General features: G+C 40.7%; 1 protein-coding gene across 1 annotated transcript in view; it reads right to left on the bottom strand.

Moving 5' to 3' along the window:
• EFCC1 (EF-hand and coiled-coil domain containing 1) overlaps positions 1-22,921 on the bottom strand; it is a 107,293-nt gene that overhangs the window by 12,336 nt on the left and 72,036 nt on the right. The window contains exons 3-6 of the mRNA XM_077278784.1: positions 5,183-5,313; positions 4,208-4,334; positions 3,094-3,259; positions 981-1,139 (exon numbers count right to left, since the gene is read on the bottom strand). Of these exons, the coding sequence (XP_077134899.1) occupies positions 981-1,139; positions 3,094-3,259; positions 4,208-4,334; positions 5,183-5,313 (583 nt within the window). The remainder of the gene's footprint in view (positions 1-980; positions 1,140-3,093; positions 3,260-4,207; positions 4,335-5,182; positions 5,314-22,921) is intronic.

The raw sequence follows: 22,921 nt of genomic DNA, 5'->3' as shown, positions 1-22,921 counted from the left end.
TTTCTTTTTCAATTACTCTGTTTGTGATCCTTTCATTTTGAAAATGGAAGAAAGGAAACTAAACCTGAGCGTTTGTAAACTAAGTGTATATAGTTTTATTGTATAATTATAGATGCTAAAAATCAATAAAAAGTATTGTTGAGAAAAATATATACCCGGATTTCTCCGATCTTATATCTTAATGCAGATAAATCAAGAAAAATCCACTTTTTTCTTATATGTAAAAGAGTCGTTAAGATCTATGGGCCGGACATCTGCCTCCAGAGATTATTGTAAATAAAAACAGAAATTACCAGTGTGACACATGTAGAACAGGAAAGCAGACTGTCAGTCATTACATGACTCACACTGGCAATGCTTCTTTCATTTACAATAAGCTCTGGAGGCAGATTCCCAGGAACATCTGTGTCCCGCTCCTAGATCTTAAAAGCTCATTTACATATGAAAAAAAACGTAAATTTCCCAGGAATAGGACATCAGATCACATATATAAAGGTATCATTTTATTTATCTTTCTGTGACCTACATGCCCATATAGATAACTTAGGAAGGTTGGTTTATCCTATTGATAGATTCCTTTTAAAGGGTTCCTGTCACCTTCTTTGATCTTATTACTGTAGAATAGCAGAGTCAAGCACATTCCAAGGCAATTTCTATTATTTTTTTAATTTGACATTTTATATTTTACAAATATGTAATTAGCCAAATACAAATATACCCCTGACTTCATCATTTGTTTATATAGATCTCTTGTGTAGTAGTTGTCAACCTGTCAATAATGATATTGTATGGTCAATAAAGTACAATCTATGCCCCAGCTGTGGCTTTCACCATCTAAAACTGCTGATCATCGGGTGGTTTTCCGACCAAACCGACAGAAATCAGTTAATCAGTCAATCACTGAGCCTGCTTTCATCTAAGGGGTCGTTGTGATGAGACATCATGTTAGCATTGCTTAGCTTGGATGACAAATTGCTTACCAGATTCCGTAGCTGTTGAAGAAGCTGTAAAACATCAAGAAGTTTTTCTTCAACTAACGAAAGACGGACTCTCTCTGTCTCCAGCATCTGAAGGTCTATCCTTAGTATTTCAATATCCTCGACCTTTCTTTCCAATTCGTCAATGAATGGCTCCTTGATCTAGCAAAATGGAAAGGATAATATCAATATCTCTGCGAAAGGTTGATGTTTAGGTGTGTCCATCCTTATCTTTACAAAATTTCATCGAGGACTTTAACTTCTCGAGATACAAATACAATATCACATCACCTAAAAGTCTGCAACCCACATCAGAACCACAGGTTGGACACAGACACAGACAGTATAAACTCCCAATAGAGTATCAAAAAATCTTTTTTTTAAAAGCTTGTTCGCTCACACTACTGTTCTTGCGATATGTAAAGCCAAAAGGAAAGGTAAGGAAAGACACATCTGTGGATACCAAAAAGCAACTCAAATTGTGTAAAGAATAAAGGAATATTAATAAAATATAAGTATTAGATAGCCAAACACAACACATACGAGATATGGCTGGATTGGGCAGGAATTTATGCAGCTGCCAAACAACTTTAACTTTAGCAGTTCCTATCCTCCAAAGAAACTCAGGATCGGGCTTAATGATAACCAACATCTGGTCCATACTTGTTCCCTCAAAATCTACAATGGCTAGACAGGCACCCTCTCAGCAGATGGCCCCTAAATTGTCAGAGTCCACTAACATTCATGTAATGTCTATAGACATTAGATTAGATTGGATTAGTAGACCAATTGATCTATATCTACTGAAGGCATATTTACTAAAGATATAGGCACCTGTAGCCATTAGTAAAGTTGACCAGACTCTTTAAAATTGGCAGGACCATTTAATGTGAATGGGTTCCTTATAACTCTCTCCCAACAGATGATGACAAGGAAAACATGGATTGGGCATTTGGAATTTAAAAGCCTGATTAAGATGAGCGTGCATGTTTATGGGTGAATCAGGAGAAATGGCTTTCTCTCCCAGCTATCTGATGGGTAATGCCACCTGAGACCTTCATAATCAGCTGATATGGCAAGGCGATCCAGATAGTAGCCACAACCTTATGTAGCCACCACAAAAATGGGTATCCACTGATTGAATTAAAACTAGCCACACACATTAGATAGCTGTAGCCTGAACCATACACAAAAAGACTCGGCTGGGGTGAGCATTTTTGTGTTCTCGTAGAGAGAGCTTCTGCCAGAATCATCTAGGAGTGGCAAATCTCCAACAAAAGGATCTGGCAATTGAATTTCAAATGCCCGATCCTCATATCTACAGATACAAATTGTGAGGGAACAGTGAGGAGTCCCCTATACACAGTAGATGGTTGGCCGATTCTGCCCAAATAGACATGTTTGACCAACTTTTATCTAATGTGTAAAGATGCCATAACACAAGTATGAAGAACCGTTCTTGACGTGGCTCTACGATGAAGAAGTTTAGATCTTGCTGCCAATCAGTATTAGTATTACCTGAACATGCTAACCTTTGTACTAAAAGGTTAATATGTCCGTATTAATGCTTCAAGTAGGTAATAATTCTAGAAAAAAAGAAATGTTGTATGATGCAGATATATGCGAATCCTGGTAATTGGACCTGCACAAAACAGAAAGAACACCACCCTTATGTGTGACACTGCCGGTGGAGAGTTGGTTGGAATTTCCATAAATTTGTAGGAGAAATCGGACCACCTCTCTACTATCAAAATCTCGCAACTGGGCCCCGTTCTTGAATTAGATGCTGGTGCCATTGAGGTGTGCACAATTATGGCATATTCCGTGGATGGAAGTGCCCTTTTAAATCTAAATTGCAGAGTAATATAAGTGCATGTATAATGGCACAAAAGGGCGCATTTGAAGGCTATAGAACAGTTGGGTATTTGTTTCTCCATAGGAAAGAATGATTTTCTTTCTTTATAGAAACAAACTGCTTTTTCCTAATGACTGCCCGTATATCTTGGTAACACATCGTAAGCGTTGTCCCAGCTGGCTCTAGTTAGAGGTGGCCGGAGGTGATGCTTGCTGTCATCACCTGTGGATGGATCACCAGTAACCGCTGACTTTTAATTACCTCCTCCATCAGCACTTCTAGATCCCTCAGTTCCTGCTCTTTAACTGTCAGCTCTTCAGTCAGTTTGGAGATCCTTTCCAACAATAACGCAGGCACATCCCGGGGATCAATAACATCGCTTCCAATAAGATCAGTCAAGAGCTTCCATATCCTCCTGTCCTCGCACCTGAGATGATAAAATCCCGCATGAATATAAGGAACGTCACATTATTTTTTATTACTGCATTTAAAGTGATATTGGATAGAGGTATATAACCTCCGCATAATGCAGGCGTTATGGTAGGACATTAAGGGAAGCTCTGGGGAATATACAGTACATCATCGGGTTGCACAGAAGAGACGTGATTTATGTCATGAATGGAAATGTGAACTTTTCAGAAACACAGATAAAATGTTTGTAAATGATCTAGTATTGTTATACTTTATTTTTATGTCAAATAAAAAGGTCCTCATAAACTTTTACATATTTTGTTGAAAAATAGCTGTTAAGAAAGAGCATTTCGTAGCTGTGGAAGCCGATTGTGAACTAGTTTGATTTCAACAACTTTATCATTACGGATTTTCATAAATAAGCTTCACACCATGTTTTACGGCCTCCATTTAAAGAATTTGGCAGTAAAAGCAACCGACCGACATGTGAATGGAGGCTGGATTGGACGCCCCACAGTGCCACCCATACATTTATATACGATCTGTGCTTTCATGACTTATCCTTCAAAGGGGTTTTCTCAAGACTGAAGTCATCCCCTGAAGTCAAAAAATCAAAACATAGACCTTGGTCTCTGGCTATCTCACCTAGCTCAAAAGGATTGGCCTTCTGAAACTGGACATGTCGGACCCTTATCTACACCCAATGTCATCTCTCATGTAGAGATTTGGGGAGGCCTCCATACACTTTAGACTGTCGTTAGTCTAATATGTACGGTATGTGCTTTTAGTGTAAAATGTGTGTACATTAGTAAATATGAATATATTTGCTTATATATTTTTAAAGGGAATCTGTTATATCTTACTTTCTAACTATCTCTTTTATAGCTAAAACTAACACCTTTATCCATATTACACAAGAATAACCTTGTGTATCATCTTATATCTAGCGTTGTAGATGACATACCCGCTTGCACAGCATGAGATGCTGGATAAAATCCCTTGCATTGCATCTGCTGGATACCCTGCCCACTTGTCCTCCTCTTCATCAGATGCTGCTTGTCCTTCCACAGAGCGAAATATCTGATCTTCTGCTACAATAACACATTTTACAATTCAGGTCAATGATTCATTATTAAGGAAAATAAAATCTTGTCACTTTATAAGTCAGATCCCAAAATCTTCCTTATGATAACCTCAAATATAAAAAATAACTGTATGAGAGATAGACGTTCTTCATTGCATTTATTAGTCAACAGTACCCAAGGGTGACAATGTAAGTAACGGCAAGAAAGCTATGTAAACCTTGGGCTATCTCTCTACCTGAATTTAATAGGGGCTTGAGAAAGTTTTAATATTAGCTATAGGTTTAAAATTATAGCTAAGCCGACCAGGTATTTACGGTTGAAACTCGATTTATATATTTTAACTGACGGTTTAATAAATCACCTTTATACAAAAAAAGAGGCAGTAGCCAATCTTTATCTGCCAGAGTGAGAATTTTTATAATAATTATTAAGGTTGACTATGATTTGCAATTCCATGTGTCATCAATAAGACATGACTAGTGATGAGCGAATATACTCGTTACTCGAGATTTCTCGAGCACGCTCGGGGGTCCTCCGAGTATTTTTTAGTGCTCGGAGATTTAGTTTTTCTTCCCGCAGCGGAATGATTTACATCTGTTAGCCAGAATAAGTATATGTGGGGGTTGCCTGGTTGCTAGGGAATCCCCACATGTAATCAAGCTGGCTAGTAGCTGTAAATCATTGAGCTGCGGCGAAAAAACTAAATCTCCGAGCACTAAAAAATACTCGGAGGACCCCCGAGCGTGCTCGAGAAATCTCGAGTAAAGAGTATATTTGCTCATCATTAGACATGACCTTTCGTATATTTATCTCCCAGTCAATAGTAAAGCTCCAGAATGGAAAGTATCACATACCATTGTGATCGGCAGGTATATCTTCATTTGGCGACCTGTGTTCTGCCTTGAAAAGTGATTCATATGGCTTCATGGTCATCATCTTTTTCTCTGGGTTTGTCAGCTTTAGCTTTACCTTGCTATCTTCTGACCTGGAATAATATGAATATGTAAGAAATCATTATAAAAAGATGTCTACATCAGATACCTGTATTAAGCTGGTTTTATAAAACACTGGGCTTAGTCCATGTGCATACATAGTATTGAGGAACTCCGAGTCGCTGCTATAAGGCTTTAGGAAAGAAGAGGCCTAACCTTGGCTGGTTCCATCACTTTTTTATTGCATGGCCCACACCTTTTTAGGTCTCCCTTTTACAGAGGAACTCTATTCAGCAAAAAAACAAGCGAGACATTTTCCTAAAGGTATGGAGAAGGTAAGAAGTCTATAGGGGTAAGTTTGATCTTGTCTAGATGGTGCCACTGGCATAGCCATGGATGGGCTACTTGTGATTTTGTCTTTGGGCTCAATCTACTATGTTATGTCTTAATTGGTTCTCTTTAGTGTACTGCTTCAGTAATATATTCCAGAACCAAGTACACAAGGGAGGAATGCTCTAAGTACAGGAGAATGATTCACTATGGACAGATCTGTCCATGGCCGCCTAGTCATAATGGCCTAAGGCTAGGTTCACATTGCGTTAATGTGTGCACGCTAACGGACAGCGTTGCACGGTGAAAATGTCGCAATTAACGCCGTGCAACGGGTCCGTTAGCGCACCCATTGACAGCAATGCAAATTTCACCTGTAGCGCATCGCTAGCGCGTGCCTTTTTCGGCTCGCGCTAGCGATGTGCCGTTCTTTTGTGATGCGCCGCGGACGCTGCTTGCAGCGTCCGCGGTGCGCCCGAGGTCCGTTCCCCGCTCTCGCAGATCGGGTATCTGCGAGAGTGGGAACATTAACGCGACCCCTAAACGTGGCCCCGAAAAAAACATTGCGTTAGCGCAATCCGCTAGCGCTAAACAGATTGCCCTAACGCAATGTGAACCTAGCCTTAAGCAATGTGAACCTAGCCTTACAGCAATGCCAACATCTACAGTGGCCCCCAGTTCCAGTACTCACGAGCCACCAAAAGGTCATGTTTTCAGGATTTTCAGGTGAGAGAACCTGTGACTATTTCTGATGACTTGATAATATTTCCATCATATGGACAATACTAAGGAAATCCTGTAAACAAGATCTGTTGGCGGCTCTTGAGGACTGGATTTGGGGAACGCTGCTCTAAAACTTCTACTGTAACTTAAATGGCAATAGTCAAAAAAGTTGGAATTGAAATAATAATCAATAGATCAAAATAATGAACTTTCTAAATCAAAGCTAAAGCCTAGAAAAGAGGATTATTTTTTTCTTATCAGCTGTAAGTATTGGCATTGGATTCCTCTGAAAAAAAGGACATGAGACGAAGCAACACAACCCTTTCCTGACACGTGTGCCATTTCCTTTTCGTGATCCCTGAGGACACAATGGTTTCACCATTTAAAAAATATGAGTTGCTAACTAGATTTACAGCAACCACAAAAATGAGAACAATTCATTATTTATTTTTTATTTTTTTTAAATACCACCATGTCCAAAGCCCGCAGACAGGACTGCGACAACAAAAAAATCACCATTTGGCCAATTTTCAAAGATATTGACAAGACAATAATGATTGCTAAAAAGGTCTAACACTCAGATAAAATGGAGAAGAAGAGTTTTAATCTAACAGATGCTACCAGTTTGTAAAAGATTAGCCAAAATCTAACATAAATCTCTGCATCTGGTGAGACCTCGAGGGATCGAGAAGAGAAAATTCTATTTACTTTGGCAGAGAGAGTATGAAAGTTGTACGGAAAACAAATGATTCATTTTGCTTATTACATTCATTAAATTGACACCTGTTCAACAATTTTATTGTAAGTAACAAGGTGTGAGAGCTGCCAAGTGTCATCATCACAAGACAAGGCATCTTCTCCGAAAAGTGACAGGACCATCTGTAATTACCGGAGACCTATCACCTGTACACAGTGGGGGCCGTCATATACCCTTAAGCAATATACAGGAGAATGATGACTATGAGCGACGTGAATAAACAGGAATATAAGTGCGGTCTAGACAGAAGTCATTCTATGCTTCTTCACGGTGAGCCATCATCTTTGCCATCATCTATCACTAGAGTTTCAGAGAGAAAACCAAAGCGATGATGTCATAGTCCTTGGTGCCACGTTTCTTAACTTCCTTTTACGGTGGATAATGAGAAGTTATAAAACAGTGCACTATATGTAAACCACTCACTGGGAGTCATCTGTGCGGAGCTAGAGGGAATGGTTATGATGTCTTGTGTGTTGGCACAGCCATTCTGCCTTTGTTTGATAATAACAAAGAAAAACCTCAAAGCAAAGAACACACACAAAATATCCGGGATAATATATAAGGTGAAATAAAATGAAAAGTACAAAATACTCTCTGTGTGTGTCTACATGGATAATTAAACAAGGACAATCGGAAAATACCATCAACAACGAAGAAAAACACCCGAAATAAGTCCAGTGATAAAACCAAAATTGTATTTAAATAAATACCAAATGATAAAATAAAATAAGGGAGAAATTGGTGGGAACAATACCAGAACTTAGAGGGGCACACCGAAGGGACTGACAAACTGCAGAAAATTGAGTAGCATCAGATAAATGCATGGATAGGGAACGGAAGAAAACATATGTAACAATTAATAAATACAGAAAGAGTTAATAAATATACTGCCATTCCAAAAAATTTTTTGCAAGAGGTGCATGCAAAAGGTGGCATGGATAAGGTACACAACAATAATATCATTAAGGTGCACATGCAGAGTGTAGAGAGGGATGGAGAAAGACCAGCATAATCGCTGGATAATACAATACCAAGTGATAGTATCTTTATAAATATATACTGCCCAAATACAGTCTCCAATAAGACCCTCCAAAATAATTACCTAAAGGTATACGCAGAGTACCGAGGATGCGCCCAACCCCGACGCGCGTTTCGGCGTCTGCCTTCGTCAGGCATTGTTTGCTAATATCCCCCTGGGCATTCGATATCAGGACTACCTCTGCTAAGCTAGATGTCAATCAAAGCAGAATGGGCATGCTAACAACAGCCAGGACACCATGACTCTCTACCCACCAGTGCCGCCTAGATGACTCTTGGTGAACAATTTACATATAGGGGACACTGCTTTCTAACTTTTTTCAAGAACTATAAGACAGCAGATTTTACATATTTAACATAGTATTACTAAGTCCTTTAATTTGATAGTTAGTTTAGTCTCCTGAAATCAGCAATAGAGTGATGACTAAGATCCTATGCTTTGCTATGGTCATTGTAAAGGGAACAGGGTCATCTGTTGTGAATGGTGGATCCTGTGTTATCAGCTGGGAATGGAGGGGTTACCTGTCATTGTAATCCTGCCTGTGATGATAAGGAGCCTGCTGAAAACTCTTCCTGAAACCACAGGAAATATAGTCTAAAAAGCCCAAGGGGTCAGTGTGAAAATTACAACTTTTTTTCATCAAAATTGTGATACATGTAAAAAAAAATGCCAATTAAAAAAAAAAAATACATGTAACACAAAAACCTGAATTAAACAATAGGTCATTTTGCTATGATAGCTTCTCTTTAAGGCAAAGATCAAGGCTCACAATGAAGGATCTGCCTAAGAACCAAAGAATGCATCTTATCTGGCAGAGATAGGGGTATTTTGTGATGGGGATACGTTTCTATGGCAATTTTTAAACAGGACTCATTCATCCGGCTTCCTTTGTGCTTGGAAAATGATGGTAGAATTTGTAGTAGAAATCAATGTGTGCGAAAATTCAGAGAGATAATAGAGTCGTAATTGGATTTTATGCAGAAATAATAATAGCTTTGGTTATTCAAGTTTAGAAAACACAATAATAGAATTCTGTTATAATCCTTTATTCCGCATTTTCCTCTAAAATGAGATGAATTCTAAAGTTAATTTGATAAATTGTTAAGCGTTTGGTATAAATAATGTGACTGTGCGTATTGCCCAACGTTAGGCTCCTCTCTCACCATACCAACATTTTGAGTTCCACATTTTGGGTATTTATGGAGACCCTTAGCACGTCAAATAAGTTTGCATAGCCATGAGTTAGCCATCAAATACAAGGGGCAGCTGAACCCTGGTGCCTAAGGACGTAAATTACAGACATGATATATGATGTTTTTATGGATTCATTTTTGATCTCTTAGATCCACATTTTCATTGATGCCTATGTATGCAGCATGTGTGTGGGCTCATTGTGACACAGCCATGTGGAAGCCTATAGAATACATCATGACTTTGACATGTCTGACCTCACAACCCTATTTGTATTATCCCTGAAAAGGATTTTATGCAACACTTCAATAGATAAAGTTTCCCATCCCCCATATTCTCCTCCTGAACAGATTTGAAAGAACTTGTTTTTTTGTTTTTTTTTTAACCTTGCACTGATGTTAGTATTTCTTTAGCTCTTGGAAACAAGGGAATGTATGTTTTTGTCACATTTTTTCTGTGCAGTTTTGTCTAAAGAACTGAATGGAGCAATATATGGGGCCCATTATACAGTATGGAGCAATATATGGGGCCCATTATACAGTATGGAGCAATATATGGGGCCCATTATACAGTATGGAGCAATATATGGGGCCCATTATACTGTATGGAGCAATATATGGGGCCCATTATACAGTATGGAGCAATATATGGGGCCCATTATACAGTATGGAGCAATATATGGGGCCCATTATACAGTATGGAGCTATATATGGGGCCCATTATACAGTATTGAGCAATATATGGGGCCCATTATACAGTATGGAGCTATATATGGGGCCCATTATACAGTATGGAGCAATATATGGGGCCCATTATACAGTATGGAGCAATATATGGGGCCCATTATACAGTATGGAGCAATATATGGGGCCCATTATACTGTATGGAGCAATATATGGGGCCCATTATACAGTATGGAGCAATATATGGGGCCCATTATACAGTATGGAGCTATATATGGGGCCCATTATACAGTATGGAGCAATATATGGGGCCCATTATACAGTATGGAGATATATATGGGGCCCATTATACAGTATGGAGCAATATATGGGGCCCATTATACAGTATGGAGCTATATATGGGGCCCATTATACAGTATGGAGCTATATATGGGGCCCATTATACAGTATGGAGCAACATATGGGGCCCATTATACAGTATGGAGCAATATATGGGGCCCATTATACAGTATGGAGCAATATATGGGGCCCATTATACAGTATGGAGCAATATATGGGGCCCATTATACAGTATGGAGCTATATATGGGGCTCATTATACTGTATGGAGCAATATATGGGGGGCATTATACAGTATGGAGCTATATATGGGGTCCATTATGCTGTGTGGAGCTATATATGGGGCACATTATACAGTATGGAGCTATATATGGGGTCTATTATACAGTATAGAGCTATATATGGGGTCTATTATACTGTATGGAGCTATATATGGGGTCCATTATACTGTATGGAGCGCTCTGTGGTGCACATAATACTGTATGGAAGAATATACTGTCTGTGTGTCAGTCTGTGTGACTGCAGACTTCTGATTTCCCCCAGTGCATGGATTATGCGCTGCAAGGATCCACCAGTTTCTGAGCTATTGTAGAATTTACATACATGACATTAGTGATCTCTATTGTAAGAAGTGAATTTTTTTTTGCACTGTCCTATACCTATATTTCTCTGTCATATCTGTGCATGATGAATCATGGTATGTGTTAAAGGGGCCCACAGAGACTTTCGTTCGGGGCGCACAAAAACCTGGCGCCGTCCCTGCTGTACTACACTGTGTGTCCCATGCGATTTGCATACCTGTGGTCACATGCCGTTTAGTCTCATCCGGCTTCTCTCAATTCTCTTCTATTGAGAAAAGTCGGATGAGACTAGTCAGTACATAACCACAAGTAAGCAAATTGCATAACTGGGATCACTTGATGACCGCTGGAACCGGTAAGCAGAGGTGAATCCTCATGGTGTGTAGGATTTGGTAAGCACCTGCACCTGCTGAGGATTTCACCAAGGGTGAAAAACCCTTGTAAAAAGGTTGTCCAAGACTGATATATTGATAACTTAATCTCATCAATATGAGATCGGCAGGGGTCCGACTCCCCCACTCCCATGTAAGCCATGTTTAGTGGACGTTGCTGAGTACTGTAGTTTATCTCCAATGCATTTGAATGGGAAATAAACTACGGTACTCGGCAGCGGGGCTCGGCTCCATACATTGCTTACATCCGGCCAATACCTGAGCAAATATAAACTGATTGGAGGGGGTGCCAAGTGTTGGACCCTCAACAATCTCACATGTTAGTCCCAGACAACCCCCAGCGATGTCAATGTTAGTCCTAGAAAACCTTTTGAAGGAGAAAGCTACATGAGGGGAGTTTCATCCATCCAGCCAAACTTTGCTCTATACTAAATGGGGCTAGCCCCCTAGAACAACTATCTGTAGATGAATTTTTGACTTTGCCCATATTCTTGGTCATGTTGGAAGACTTGTTAAAGTGTTGAATATTGACATATTGACCAGCTACCTCCATCAAATCTAAGATAGGTTTGTTTTGTTCAAAGGGCAGATGCCGACGATTGTATTTTCGGTCTGAATGCGATTCGACAAAACATCAGATCGCACCTAGCCCAATATTATGCTATGGCGCCGTGCACATGTCCAATTTTTTTCCTTGGACAGTGTCTATCCCAGAAAAAAATTGCTGCATGCCCGAATTTGATTCGAGTCCGATTTCAGTGCAACCACAGAGTGGAGAAGATGGAGAATTGTTTTCTCCATCGTCTCCTCATCCAAGAGAATCAGAGAAAACTATGCTGACACTCTGATCCATAATTGGCCCAATTCTCTCGGATGAGAGAATCTATGGCCGTCTACACCAGCTCTAAGAGAGCGCTCACAAAGATCCCCAACAAGGAAAAGAAAAAGAACTGGAGAATTGGTCTAAAGACAGAGACAAATGTATCACATCACTTAGAAAAATAGGAGGAATTGGGGAGATCTGAGCAACAATGCAGGTTACCAAATGCAGACATGAAAAGAAAAAAGAGAAGAAAGTTGGCACTGACAGTGGGTAAAACTGTATTGGTTAGATCAATCTTTTTGGCATCTACCTGAGAAGTCAGCAGGACAGTGAAAACCATATCAGAATGTTAAAACCAAGTGATACCACAGTATGTGAAAATGATGCTTTCTTTATCCCGTAATCACATTTTCAATATCAAATAAAACCACAGACTGCTCGGAATAATTATATGTATCCCGAAGCCATTGTTACGCTTTGTGCATGGAAGGCAAGTCATTTCACTGACCACATTAGCAAGTCCATTACTGCCGGCAGTAGGTTGCTGTGATAAATCCAGAGGAAATTATATTTCTCTTTGATGGTGTATAAGATCAGAAATGAATAAGAGATCTACTGCAGAGAACAAGAAAAGATCTCGTTCTGGATATCCCGCTACTGTATGTAAACAGTCATGCTGATGTCATTGATGTAAAGTGCTCTTTTGTACGCGCTTGCATTACCGCTCACAGCATGCTACCTAATAACTTACCATCCACAAATCAACCTGAATTACACATTTCAATGCAAGGTAGAAAAAAATCATTATAAATCAGGAGCCGTTCTCTAGTTTTCCTTTATGGAAATGACTTTTGGAATTAGTAACTAACATACATACGAAGCGCTGATGTTTACCGGTCCCTACACACAAAACCTGCAAAAAAGCATAGTGCCTTTCTCCAACAACAAATATGTACTATTTTTTTTTATCAGTCTAAGGTCGTAGTCATATGATGTGTATGGTGAAGCTTCTTTCTACTGCAATTTCCTGAAAATTGCAGCAATTTTATAGCATTTTTGGAAAATTACAACAAATGCATTTGGAACGCATCGCGTGAACAAGGACTAATGTGTCCAGGAACTGTCCTGATTCTCATGTTCTACTGTATATCTTGGCTTCCACTCTTTCGGAGTGAGTGGTTCCTCTTCATCTGTATACTTGCTTTCCCTCACTGCACAGCATATATTGCTCCGGCGATTGTCGAAATGACTTACCGCCCCCAATCAGAAAGTGTGCCTCTGTTATTGCTATATGCATATGCGGAGAGTAGGAGCCGGGAGACTAAGATGTGTCCCAACTTACTGTAATTCGTCTCAGCATCTTTGCTGCTGAAGATGGATTACACTTGACAACTGGCAGTGGGAAATAAGTTAAAGGGGTTGTCCGGTCTTAGGGTGCAAGTTTTCACAGTCACTCTATGTGACTGCAGACTTGTGAATATTCCTATTCTGGTACAGGGAGAAGTGGGCACATGACTGCAAGTATGTAATTTGCATACATGCAGTCACGTGCCTACTAGAAATGATCAGCCTCGCTCAATGCAAAGTATTAAGCGAGGCCAGACGAGTCTAGTTGGAATGTGGTCAGAAGTATGCAAATCGCCTACTTGCACTCACAAAACAACTCTCAGCGTCAGCACCAAATAATCCTGACAGCATGCAGTGTGCGCGCTGTGAGGTTTGTGAGTCTGCAGTCACATTTCTAGAGGCCAGCAGTTTGGAGTATTTTTTAAACAGTCATTTGCAGACTGTTTAGCACATTATTTATCAAACTAGCTGAAGAGCCTGGCATTGCCCGGGCATAGTAACAAACTGTGGATAGTTATAACTAATTATAATGATTATATTGCACATAAAAACATTTTCCATCATATTTTCAACACTACAGATTTGCAACACAAATTAACTAAATGATTACCCAAGTATTAAAAGTATTTTATTTTTAACTAATTCAAGAGCCTTTTGGTAAACAACATTTTTGGTTTTTCCTTCCGGTGCAAAGATGAACAGATTTCCCACATCATCCCGTCAGCCAGAGCCACCGGACTACTACCCTTAATATCCCACATCATCCCATCAGAGCCACCGTACTACTACCACTAATAGCCCACATCATCCCATCAGCCAGAGCCACCGGACTACTACCCCTAATATCCCACATCATCCCATCAGAGCCACCGTACTACTACTACCACTAATAGCCCACATCATCCCATCAGCCAGAGCCACCGGACTACTACCCCTAATATCCCAATCATCAAAACAGCCAGAGCCACCGGACTACTACCCCTAATATCCCAATCATCAAAACAGCCAGAGCCACCGGACTACTACCCCTAATATCCCAATCATCCCATCAGCCAGAGCCACCGGACTACTACCCCTAATATCCCACATCATCCCGTCAGAGCCACCGGATTACTACCCATAATATCCCACATCATCCCGTCAGCCAGAGCCACCGGACTACTACCTCTAATATCCCACATCATCCCGTCAGAGCCACCGGATTACTACCCATAATATCCCACATCATCCCGTCAGCCAGAGCCACCGGACTACTACCCCTAATATCCCACATCATCCTGTCAGAGCCACCGGATTACTACCCCTAATATCCCAATCATCCCGTCAGCCAGAGCCACCAGACTACTACCCCCAATATCCCACATCATCCCGTCAGCCAGAGCCACCAGACTACTACCCCCAATATCCCACATCATCCCGTCAGCCAGAGCCACCAGACTACTAACCCCAATATCCCACATCATCCTGTCAGCCAGAGCCATGGGACTACTACCCCTAATATCCCACATCATCCTGTCAGAGCCACCAGACTACTACCCCTAATATCCCAATCAACCAGAGCCACCAGACTACTACCCCTAATATCCCCCATCATCTAATCAGCCAGAGCCAGCGGAGTACTACCCCTAATATCCCACATCATCCCATCAGAGCCACTGGACTACTACCCCTAATATCTCACATCATCCCATAAGAGCCACCATTGTCAGCTTGGCGCTGTTACACAGATTAAAATGATACCTGGGTTGGAGAAATTCATCCTGTGTTTCTTTTTTAATCTGTGTTTGAAGTTTTAAGTTAATGAGATGCTTCATGCCAGACAAGAGAAGTTCCTGATTCCGGGCCCCCTGCAGTCTGTGTATGAGGGTGGTCTGTGTCAGCACGGTAATAAATTGTGTTATTTCCAGCTTTACAGAAGGACGATAACACCATAGAAATGCTAAGAATAATAGGCCTCAGGTACCACAACTGGCTACAAGGAAAACTGTTGCTCATAGCAACCAATCACAGCTCAGGTTCTTTTAAACAGCTGCGGTGAAATGAAAGATGCTTAGTAATTGGTTGGGGCTAAGTGAAGTGGGCGTGGCTGATACACACACACGCTTAGTGATTGGTTAAGAATAAGTGAAGTGGGCGTGGCTAACACACACACATGCTTAGTGATTGGTTGGGGCTATGCGGTTTGGGAGTGGCTAATACACACACACATGCTTAGTGATTGGTTGGGGCTAAGTGAAGTGGGCGTGACTGATACACCCACACACACACACACACACACTCATTTTTATATATTCAACACAAAAAAGGAAGGAGTCAACAAAAACACCACCAAAAAAAAATAAAATAAAATTATTTTATTAAATAATCAAACAATCATGTAACATAATCCAAAAAAGAATAAAAATGAAACAAGGAGGAAACCAAACCAGTCCACTAAGGAGAAACAACAGGTCTATAGTATAACATGGGAAAGCAGAAGCAACCACATCAGGTGCAAACTATCATTCACATGGTAACACCCAGTGACGCATAGATATCACTAAGTAGTAACTGCACCCATGTGCTGCCCCAACATAAAACACTGCATTAAATTAGATGCTTACCCATAGTGAGTCAAGACCTGAAGACAAGCTCCCCGCAACCCCCGATGCGCGTTTCACGTGCCCACTTTCTCCCTTTGAGAACGTATCCTTCATTTTTATATTTAGAATTGAGAGTCCTCAGTGGTTAAAGGTATCAACCACTGAGGACTCTCAATTCTAAATATTTTTCTATCTACTGGCTAACACGGTACGAAGATATATTTCTTTCCTGTATCATTTATATATGTAATTTATCAGACGCATTACACTCAGTAGGTAAAGTTTCTTTATTTTAAGTAGGATTCCATTGCAACAAGTTTTATGACCGTGACTGTGCTAATCACAGCTATTGGCTTTCTAGAATAATACGATTTTTCTGGCTACTTGAAACACTGGTAAAGAAGAAAATAGGCAAGTGTGAGGAGCTGGCAACAGACTTTTTCCAGCACGGAACACCGCTACGTCAATCTTATTGTTGTGTTTATTAGAGATTTGCTTGCTTGTCAGGTAAAGTGTATTAATTTCACCTAGAAAGTGTTCAGCTTCAGGAATCAATGTTTCCTTTCAGTGACAGTAGGCAGAGGAAGACATACAGGCTGGATTTCATGTATATATAAGGCATACATTAGCCTTTCTGTCCTGCATCAGGTGGAGGCATGTGTGTCTTGGTTCTTCTCTGCAGGGGGCATCCCTGATACACAACCATGCAGACAGGCTGGAGATTGGACTTGCTGAATATTATTCATTCTTTGAGCGAAAAGCAAATTTTTAGGGGGGAGGGTGTGAAAACTTACACCCCTTCATGGTGACAAGATAATGTACCCTGCCATACTGGAAAAAAGGAGCTGTATAAAGAACAAAAGGGATTAAGGTCATGACTTGGTCTCGATATTCCCAAGATTTCGATCTGATCGATCATCTGGTGATGTGTGCTGGAAAAACAAGCCTGATCCATGAATGTCCCACCTCACAACTTACAGGGCTTAAAGGATCTGCCTTCAGAAGTCTTGTAGAGTAGATGCCACAATGGGTCAGAGCACATCTGGTGCTGATACAATATTAAAAGGCAAAGGCAGCAAAAAAGCAGAACCACCATCGCTGCTGCCCTATCTAAAGGTATCATTGGATAGAGCAACAAACCTCAGGTATATGCATAAGTACATTTGCATAGATAGCACGGAATTTCATTAAATATTTTAGAATCAAAGGCCATGTAAATACCGTGTCGACAGCCTGAACATGCGAGTTTCATACAGATGTTGCCCTAGTCTGATTCGAACCCTGGACGCCAGCACTTTATTCATATCACAAACCTTTGATTTTTATCCATCACACAGGAAATAAGGCAGACACCTTCATAATATTATTCACACTTATAATAAGGATTCCGCACAATTAAACCTCAGCGATTGTCTGGTGTACTGAAGCATTAACCATGGAAATATGACTAAATAACACTGGGCTCTAAGAATCCAGGCATGAAACTCCTAGCCGTGATTCTGCATCTGGACAAGTCATTTTTACAAATGACCACAATAAATAAAATCGAAATATGCATACGGACAAAATGTAAAAATGTGCTTAAGCAAGGTGAAATATATCATAAACTAGGGTTTAGAAAAGGTCGTTAAATAATATGGAGACGTCATAACAGTGGTTATGGATATGAAATGAGTTTTCATTAATGAAGTGGTGGGACTTATTCCCCATGCACAAGTCCCATGTTATTAATGCATGTTGTAAGTATCTGTAATACGGAACCTATATTGCATACAGATCTGAAATTCAGATATAGAATACAGAATCATAGAGCCTAGATTGGTACCATGCAGGATCTGTGCGCATGGCTTTTATGGCTTAAAGGGACTCATCGTGAAGTATGTGATTAATATCAGATCAGTGGGGGTCTAACACCTGAAACGGACCCGGTGTTATTGGCTCTGGCAGTGGCCGATGTAAATATTGGATGTAGATGCATAGCTCCATTCAATATGTAGCAGCTGCTTGCGGGTGCTGCAGATCCGCAATTATTCATGCGTGTAGGAGCTAATCTGCAGTACTCAGCAGCAGCCACTAGGGTTGAGCGAAACGGGTCGTTCATTTTCAAAAGTCGCCGACTTTTGGCAAAGTCGGCGTCTCATGAAACCGAGCCGATCCCAGCGTTGCATCGGCCATGCGGTACGCGACTTTCGCGCCAAAGTCGCGTTTCAATGACGCGAAAAGCGCCATTTCTCAGCCAATGAAGGTGAACGCAGAGTGTGGGCAGCGTGATGACATAGATCCTGGTCCCCACCATCTTAGAGAAGGGCATTGCAGTGATTGGCTTGCTGTCTGCGGCGTCACAGGGGCTATAAAGGGGCGTTCCCGCCGACCGCCATCTTACTGCTGCTGCTCTGAGCTTAGGGAGAGGTTGCTGCCGCTTCATTAGAAGCAGGGAGAGCGTTAGGCAGGGTCCATTAATCACCAAACCGCTTGTGCTGTAGCGATTTCCACTGTCCAACACCACCTTCGGTGTGCAGGGACAGTGGAAGCTACATTTTTTTTTCTCTCAGCGCTGTAGCTCATTGGACTGCCCTAGAAGGCTCCCTGATAGCTGTATTGCTGTGTGTACGCCACTGTGGAAACCAACTGCTTTTTTCAAAGCACATATCCTCTTGTTCCTTCCTTTCTGCACAGCTATCTTTTTTGTTTGTCCACACTTTTTATTTAATTTGTGCATCAGTCCACTCCTTATTGCTGCCTGCCATACCTGGCTGAGATTACTGCAGGGAGATAGTAATTGTAGGACAGTTTCTTTTTTTTTTTTTGGGAGATTAAGATTGGCATTTCCTCTAGAGTGCCATCCCTGTGTGTGCCATCTCTCATTCAGTGGGCCATAGAAAGCCTATTAATTTTTTTGCTTGATTTGAGTTCTAAAATCTACCTGAACAAAAATCACTACATCAATCAGTGGGAGATTAATATTGCCCTTTCTGCTTGTGTGCCACTCCTGACTCCTGTGTGTGCCATCTCTCACTCAGTGGGCCATAGAAAGCCTATTTATTTTTTATTATTTGGTTTCTAAAGTCTCCCTGAAAAAGAAAAAAAAAATAAAACAGTGGGAGATTAATATTGCCCTTTCTGCTTGTGTGCCACTCCTGACTCCTGTGTGTGCCATCTCTCACTCAGTGGGCCATAGAAAGCCTATTTATTTTTTATTATTTGGTTTCTAAAGTCTCCCTGAAAAAGAAAAAAAAAATAAAACAGTGAGAGATTAATATTGCCCTTTCTGCTTGTGTGCCACTCCTGACTCCTGTGTGTGCCATCTCTCACTCAGTGGGCCATAGAAAGCCTATTAATTTTTTTGCTTGATTTGGGTTCTAAAATCTACCTGAAAAAAAATCACTACATCAATCAGTGGGAGAAAAATATTGGCCTCAGTCAGGGCTTGTGTGCCACTCCTGACTCCTGTGTGTGCCATCTCTCACTGAGTGGGCCATAGAAAGCCTATTAATTTTTTTGCTTGATTTGGGTTCTAAAATCTACCTGAAAAAAAATCACTACATCAATCAGTGGGAGAAAAAGATTGGCCTCAGTCAGGGCTTGTGTGCCACTCCTGACTCCTGTGTGTGCCATCTCTCACTCAGTGGGCCATAGAAAGCCTATTTATTTTTTTGCTTCATTTGGGTTCTAAAATCTACCTGAAAAAAAAACACTACATCAATCAGTGGGAGAAAAATATTGGCCTCAGTCAGGGCTTGTGTGCCACTCCTGACTCCTGTGTGTGCCATCTCTCAGTCAGTGGGCCATAGAAACCTATTTATTTTTTATTATTTTGTTTCTAAAGTCTCCCTGAAAAAGAAAAAAAAAAGAAAACACTGGGAGATTAATATTGCCCTTTCTGCTTGTGTGCCACTCCTGACTCCTGTGTGTGCCATCTCTCTCTCAGTGGGCCATAGAAAGCCTATTTATTTTTTATTATTTGGTTTCTAAAGTCTCCCTGAAAAAGAAAAAAAAAGAAAACAGTGGGAGATTAATATTGCCCTTTCTGCTTGTGTGTCACTCCTGACTCCTGTGTGTGCCATCTCTCTCTCAGTGGGCCATAGAAAGCCTATTTATTTTTTATTATTTGGTTTCTAAAGTCTACCTGAAAAAGAAAAAAAAAAAGAAAACAGTGGGAGATTAATATTGCCCTTTCTGCTTGTGTGCCACTCCTGACTCCTGTGTGTGCCATCTCTCACTCAGTGGGCCATAGAAAGCCTATTTATTTTTTATTATTTGGTTTCTAAAGTCTCCCTGAAAAAGAAAAAAAAAATAAAACAGTGGGAGATTAATATTGCCCTTTCTGCTTGTGTGCCACTCCTGACTCCTGTGTGTGCCATCTCTCACTCAGTGGGCCATAGAAAGCCTATTAATTTTTTTGCTTGATTTGGGTTCTAAAATCTACCTGAAAAAAAATCACTACATCAATCAGTGGGAGAAAAAGATTGGCCTCAGTCAGGGCTTGTGTGCCACTCCTGACTCCTGTGTGTGCCATCTCTCACTCAGTGGGCCATAGAAAGCCTATTAATTTTTTTGCTTGATTTGGGTTCTAAAATCTACCTGAAAAAAAATCACTACATCAATCAGTGGGAGAAAAATATTGGCCTCAGTCAGGGCTTGTGTGCCACTCCTGACTCCTGTGTGTGCCATCTCTCACTGAGTGGGCCATAGAAAGCCTATTAATTTTTTTGCTTGATTTGGGTTCTAAAATCTACCTGAAAAAAAATCACTACATCAATCAGTGGGAGAAAAAGATTGGCCTCAGTCAGGGCTTGTGTGCCACTCCTGACTCCTGTGTGTGCCATCTCTCACTCAGTGGGCCATAGAAAGCCTATTTATTTTTTTGCTTGATTTGGGTTCTAAAATCTACCTGAAAAAAAAACACTACATCAATCAGTGGGAGAAAAATATTGGCCTCAGTCAGGGCTTGTGTGCCACTCCTGACTCCTGTGTGTGCCATCTCTCAGTCAGTGGGCCATAGAAACCTATTTATTTTTTATTATTTTGTTTCTAAAGTCTCCCTGAAAAAGAAAAAAAAAAGAAAACACTGGGAGATTAATATTGCCCTTTCTGCTTGTGTGCCACTCCTGACTCCTGTGTGTGCCATCTCTCTCTCAGTGGGCCATAGAAAGCCTATTTATTTTTTATTATTTGGTTTCTAAAGTCTCCCTGAAAAAGAAAAAAAAAGAAAACAGTGGGAGATTAATATTGCCCTTTCTGCTTGTGTGCCACTCCTGACTCCTGTGTGTGCCATCTCTCTCTCAGTGGGCCATAGAAAGCCTATTTATTTTTTATTATTTGGTTTCTAAAGTCTACCTGAAAAAGAAAAAAAAAAAGAAAACAGTGGGAGATTAATATTGCCCTTTCTGCTTGTGTGCCACTCCTGACTCCTGTGTGTGCCATCTCTCACTCAGTGGGCCATAGAAAGCCTATTTATTTTTTATTATTTGGTTTCTAAAGTCTCCCTGAAAAAGAAAAAAAAAATAAAACAGTGGGAGATTAATATTGCCCTTTCTGCTTGTGTGCCACTCCTGACTCCTGTGTGTGCCATCTCTCACTCAGTGGGCCATAGAAAGCCTATTAATTTTTTTGCTTGATTTGGGTTCTAAAATCTACCTGAAAAAAAATCACTACATCAATCAGTGGGAGAAAAAGATTGGCCTCAGTCAGGGCTTGTGTGCCACTCCTGACTCCTGTGTGTGCATTCTCTCACTCAGTGGGCCATAGAAAGCCTATTTCTTTTTTATTATTTGGTTTCTAAAGTCTCCCTGAAAAAGAAAAAAAAAATAAAACAGTGGGAGATTAATATTGCCCTTTCTGCTTGTGTGCCACTTCTGACTCCTGTGTGTGCCATCTCTCACTCAGTGGGCCATAGAAAGCCTATTTATTTTTTATTATTTGGTTTCTAAAGTCTCCCTGAAAAAGAAAAAAAAAATAAAACAGTGGGAGATTAATATTGACATTTGTGCTTGAGTGACACTCCTGACTCCTGTGTGTGCCATCTCTCAGTCAGTGGGCCATAGAAAGCCTATTTATTTTTTATTATTTGGTTTCTAAAGTCTCCCTGAAAAAGAAAAAAAAAAGAAAACAGTGGGAGATTAATATTGACATTTGTGCTTGAGTGACACTCCTGACTCCTGTGTGTGCCATCTCTCACTCAGTGGGCCATAGAAAGCCTATTTATTTTTTATTATTTGGTTTCTAAAGTCTCCCTGAAAAAGAAAAAAATAAATAAAACACTGGGAGATTAATATTGACATTTGTGCTTGAGTGACAGTCCTGCGTGTGTGGCATCTCTGTGATTTGGTGCCACAGAAAACAGAGTGTGTAACATTGTGCCTGATTTTCCTTGTGGTCTCACCAACTTGTTAAGGGATATTGAAATCATACTGAAGTTATAGCTCACCGTGTAAGTTGTTTGACAGCAACAAATAAAGTTACTTTGGTTAAGTTTTTAAAACAATGAGGAAGTCTGGTGCAAGAGGTCGTGGCCGTGGGCGTTCATTGTCAGCTGGTAATGATGGTAGTGGTAGTGGAGCATCAGGTGGTCGTGGGGATAAAAATATTCCACCTAAGTCTGGAGCTGTGGAGCCAGTTTCGTCGTCTGGCTACACAAGGCCTCGAACGCTCTCTTTTCTGGGAGTACGAAAACCGCTTTTAAAGGCGGAGCAGCAACAGCAAGTTTTGGCTTACATTGCAGACTCAGCCTCTAGCTCTTTTGCCTCCTCTTCTGAAACTGGTAAATGTAAAAGCAGCGCGTCGCTTGTGGATGTTCACGGTCAGGGACAAGTCGCTTCCTTGTCCTCTTCAGCAAAAACTACAACAAGAGAGAAGGATGCAGCAGGCGACACAAC

This window comes from Ranitomeya variabilis, chromosome 8 (assembly GCF_051348905.1).
Source record: "Ranitomeya variabilis isolate aRanVar5 chromosome 8, aRanVar5.hap1, whole genome shotgun sequence".
Classification (NCBI taxonomy): Eukaryota; Metazoa; Chordata; class Amphibia; order Anura; family Dendrobatidae; genus Ranitomeya; species Ranitomeya variabilis.
The sequence above is the reverse complement of the archived record's forward strand: the minus strand, read 5'-3'. Positions and strand labels throughout refer to the sequence as shown.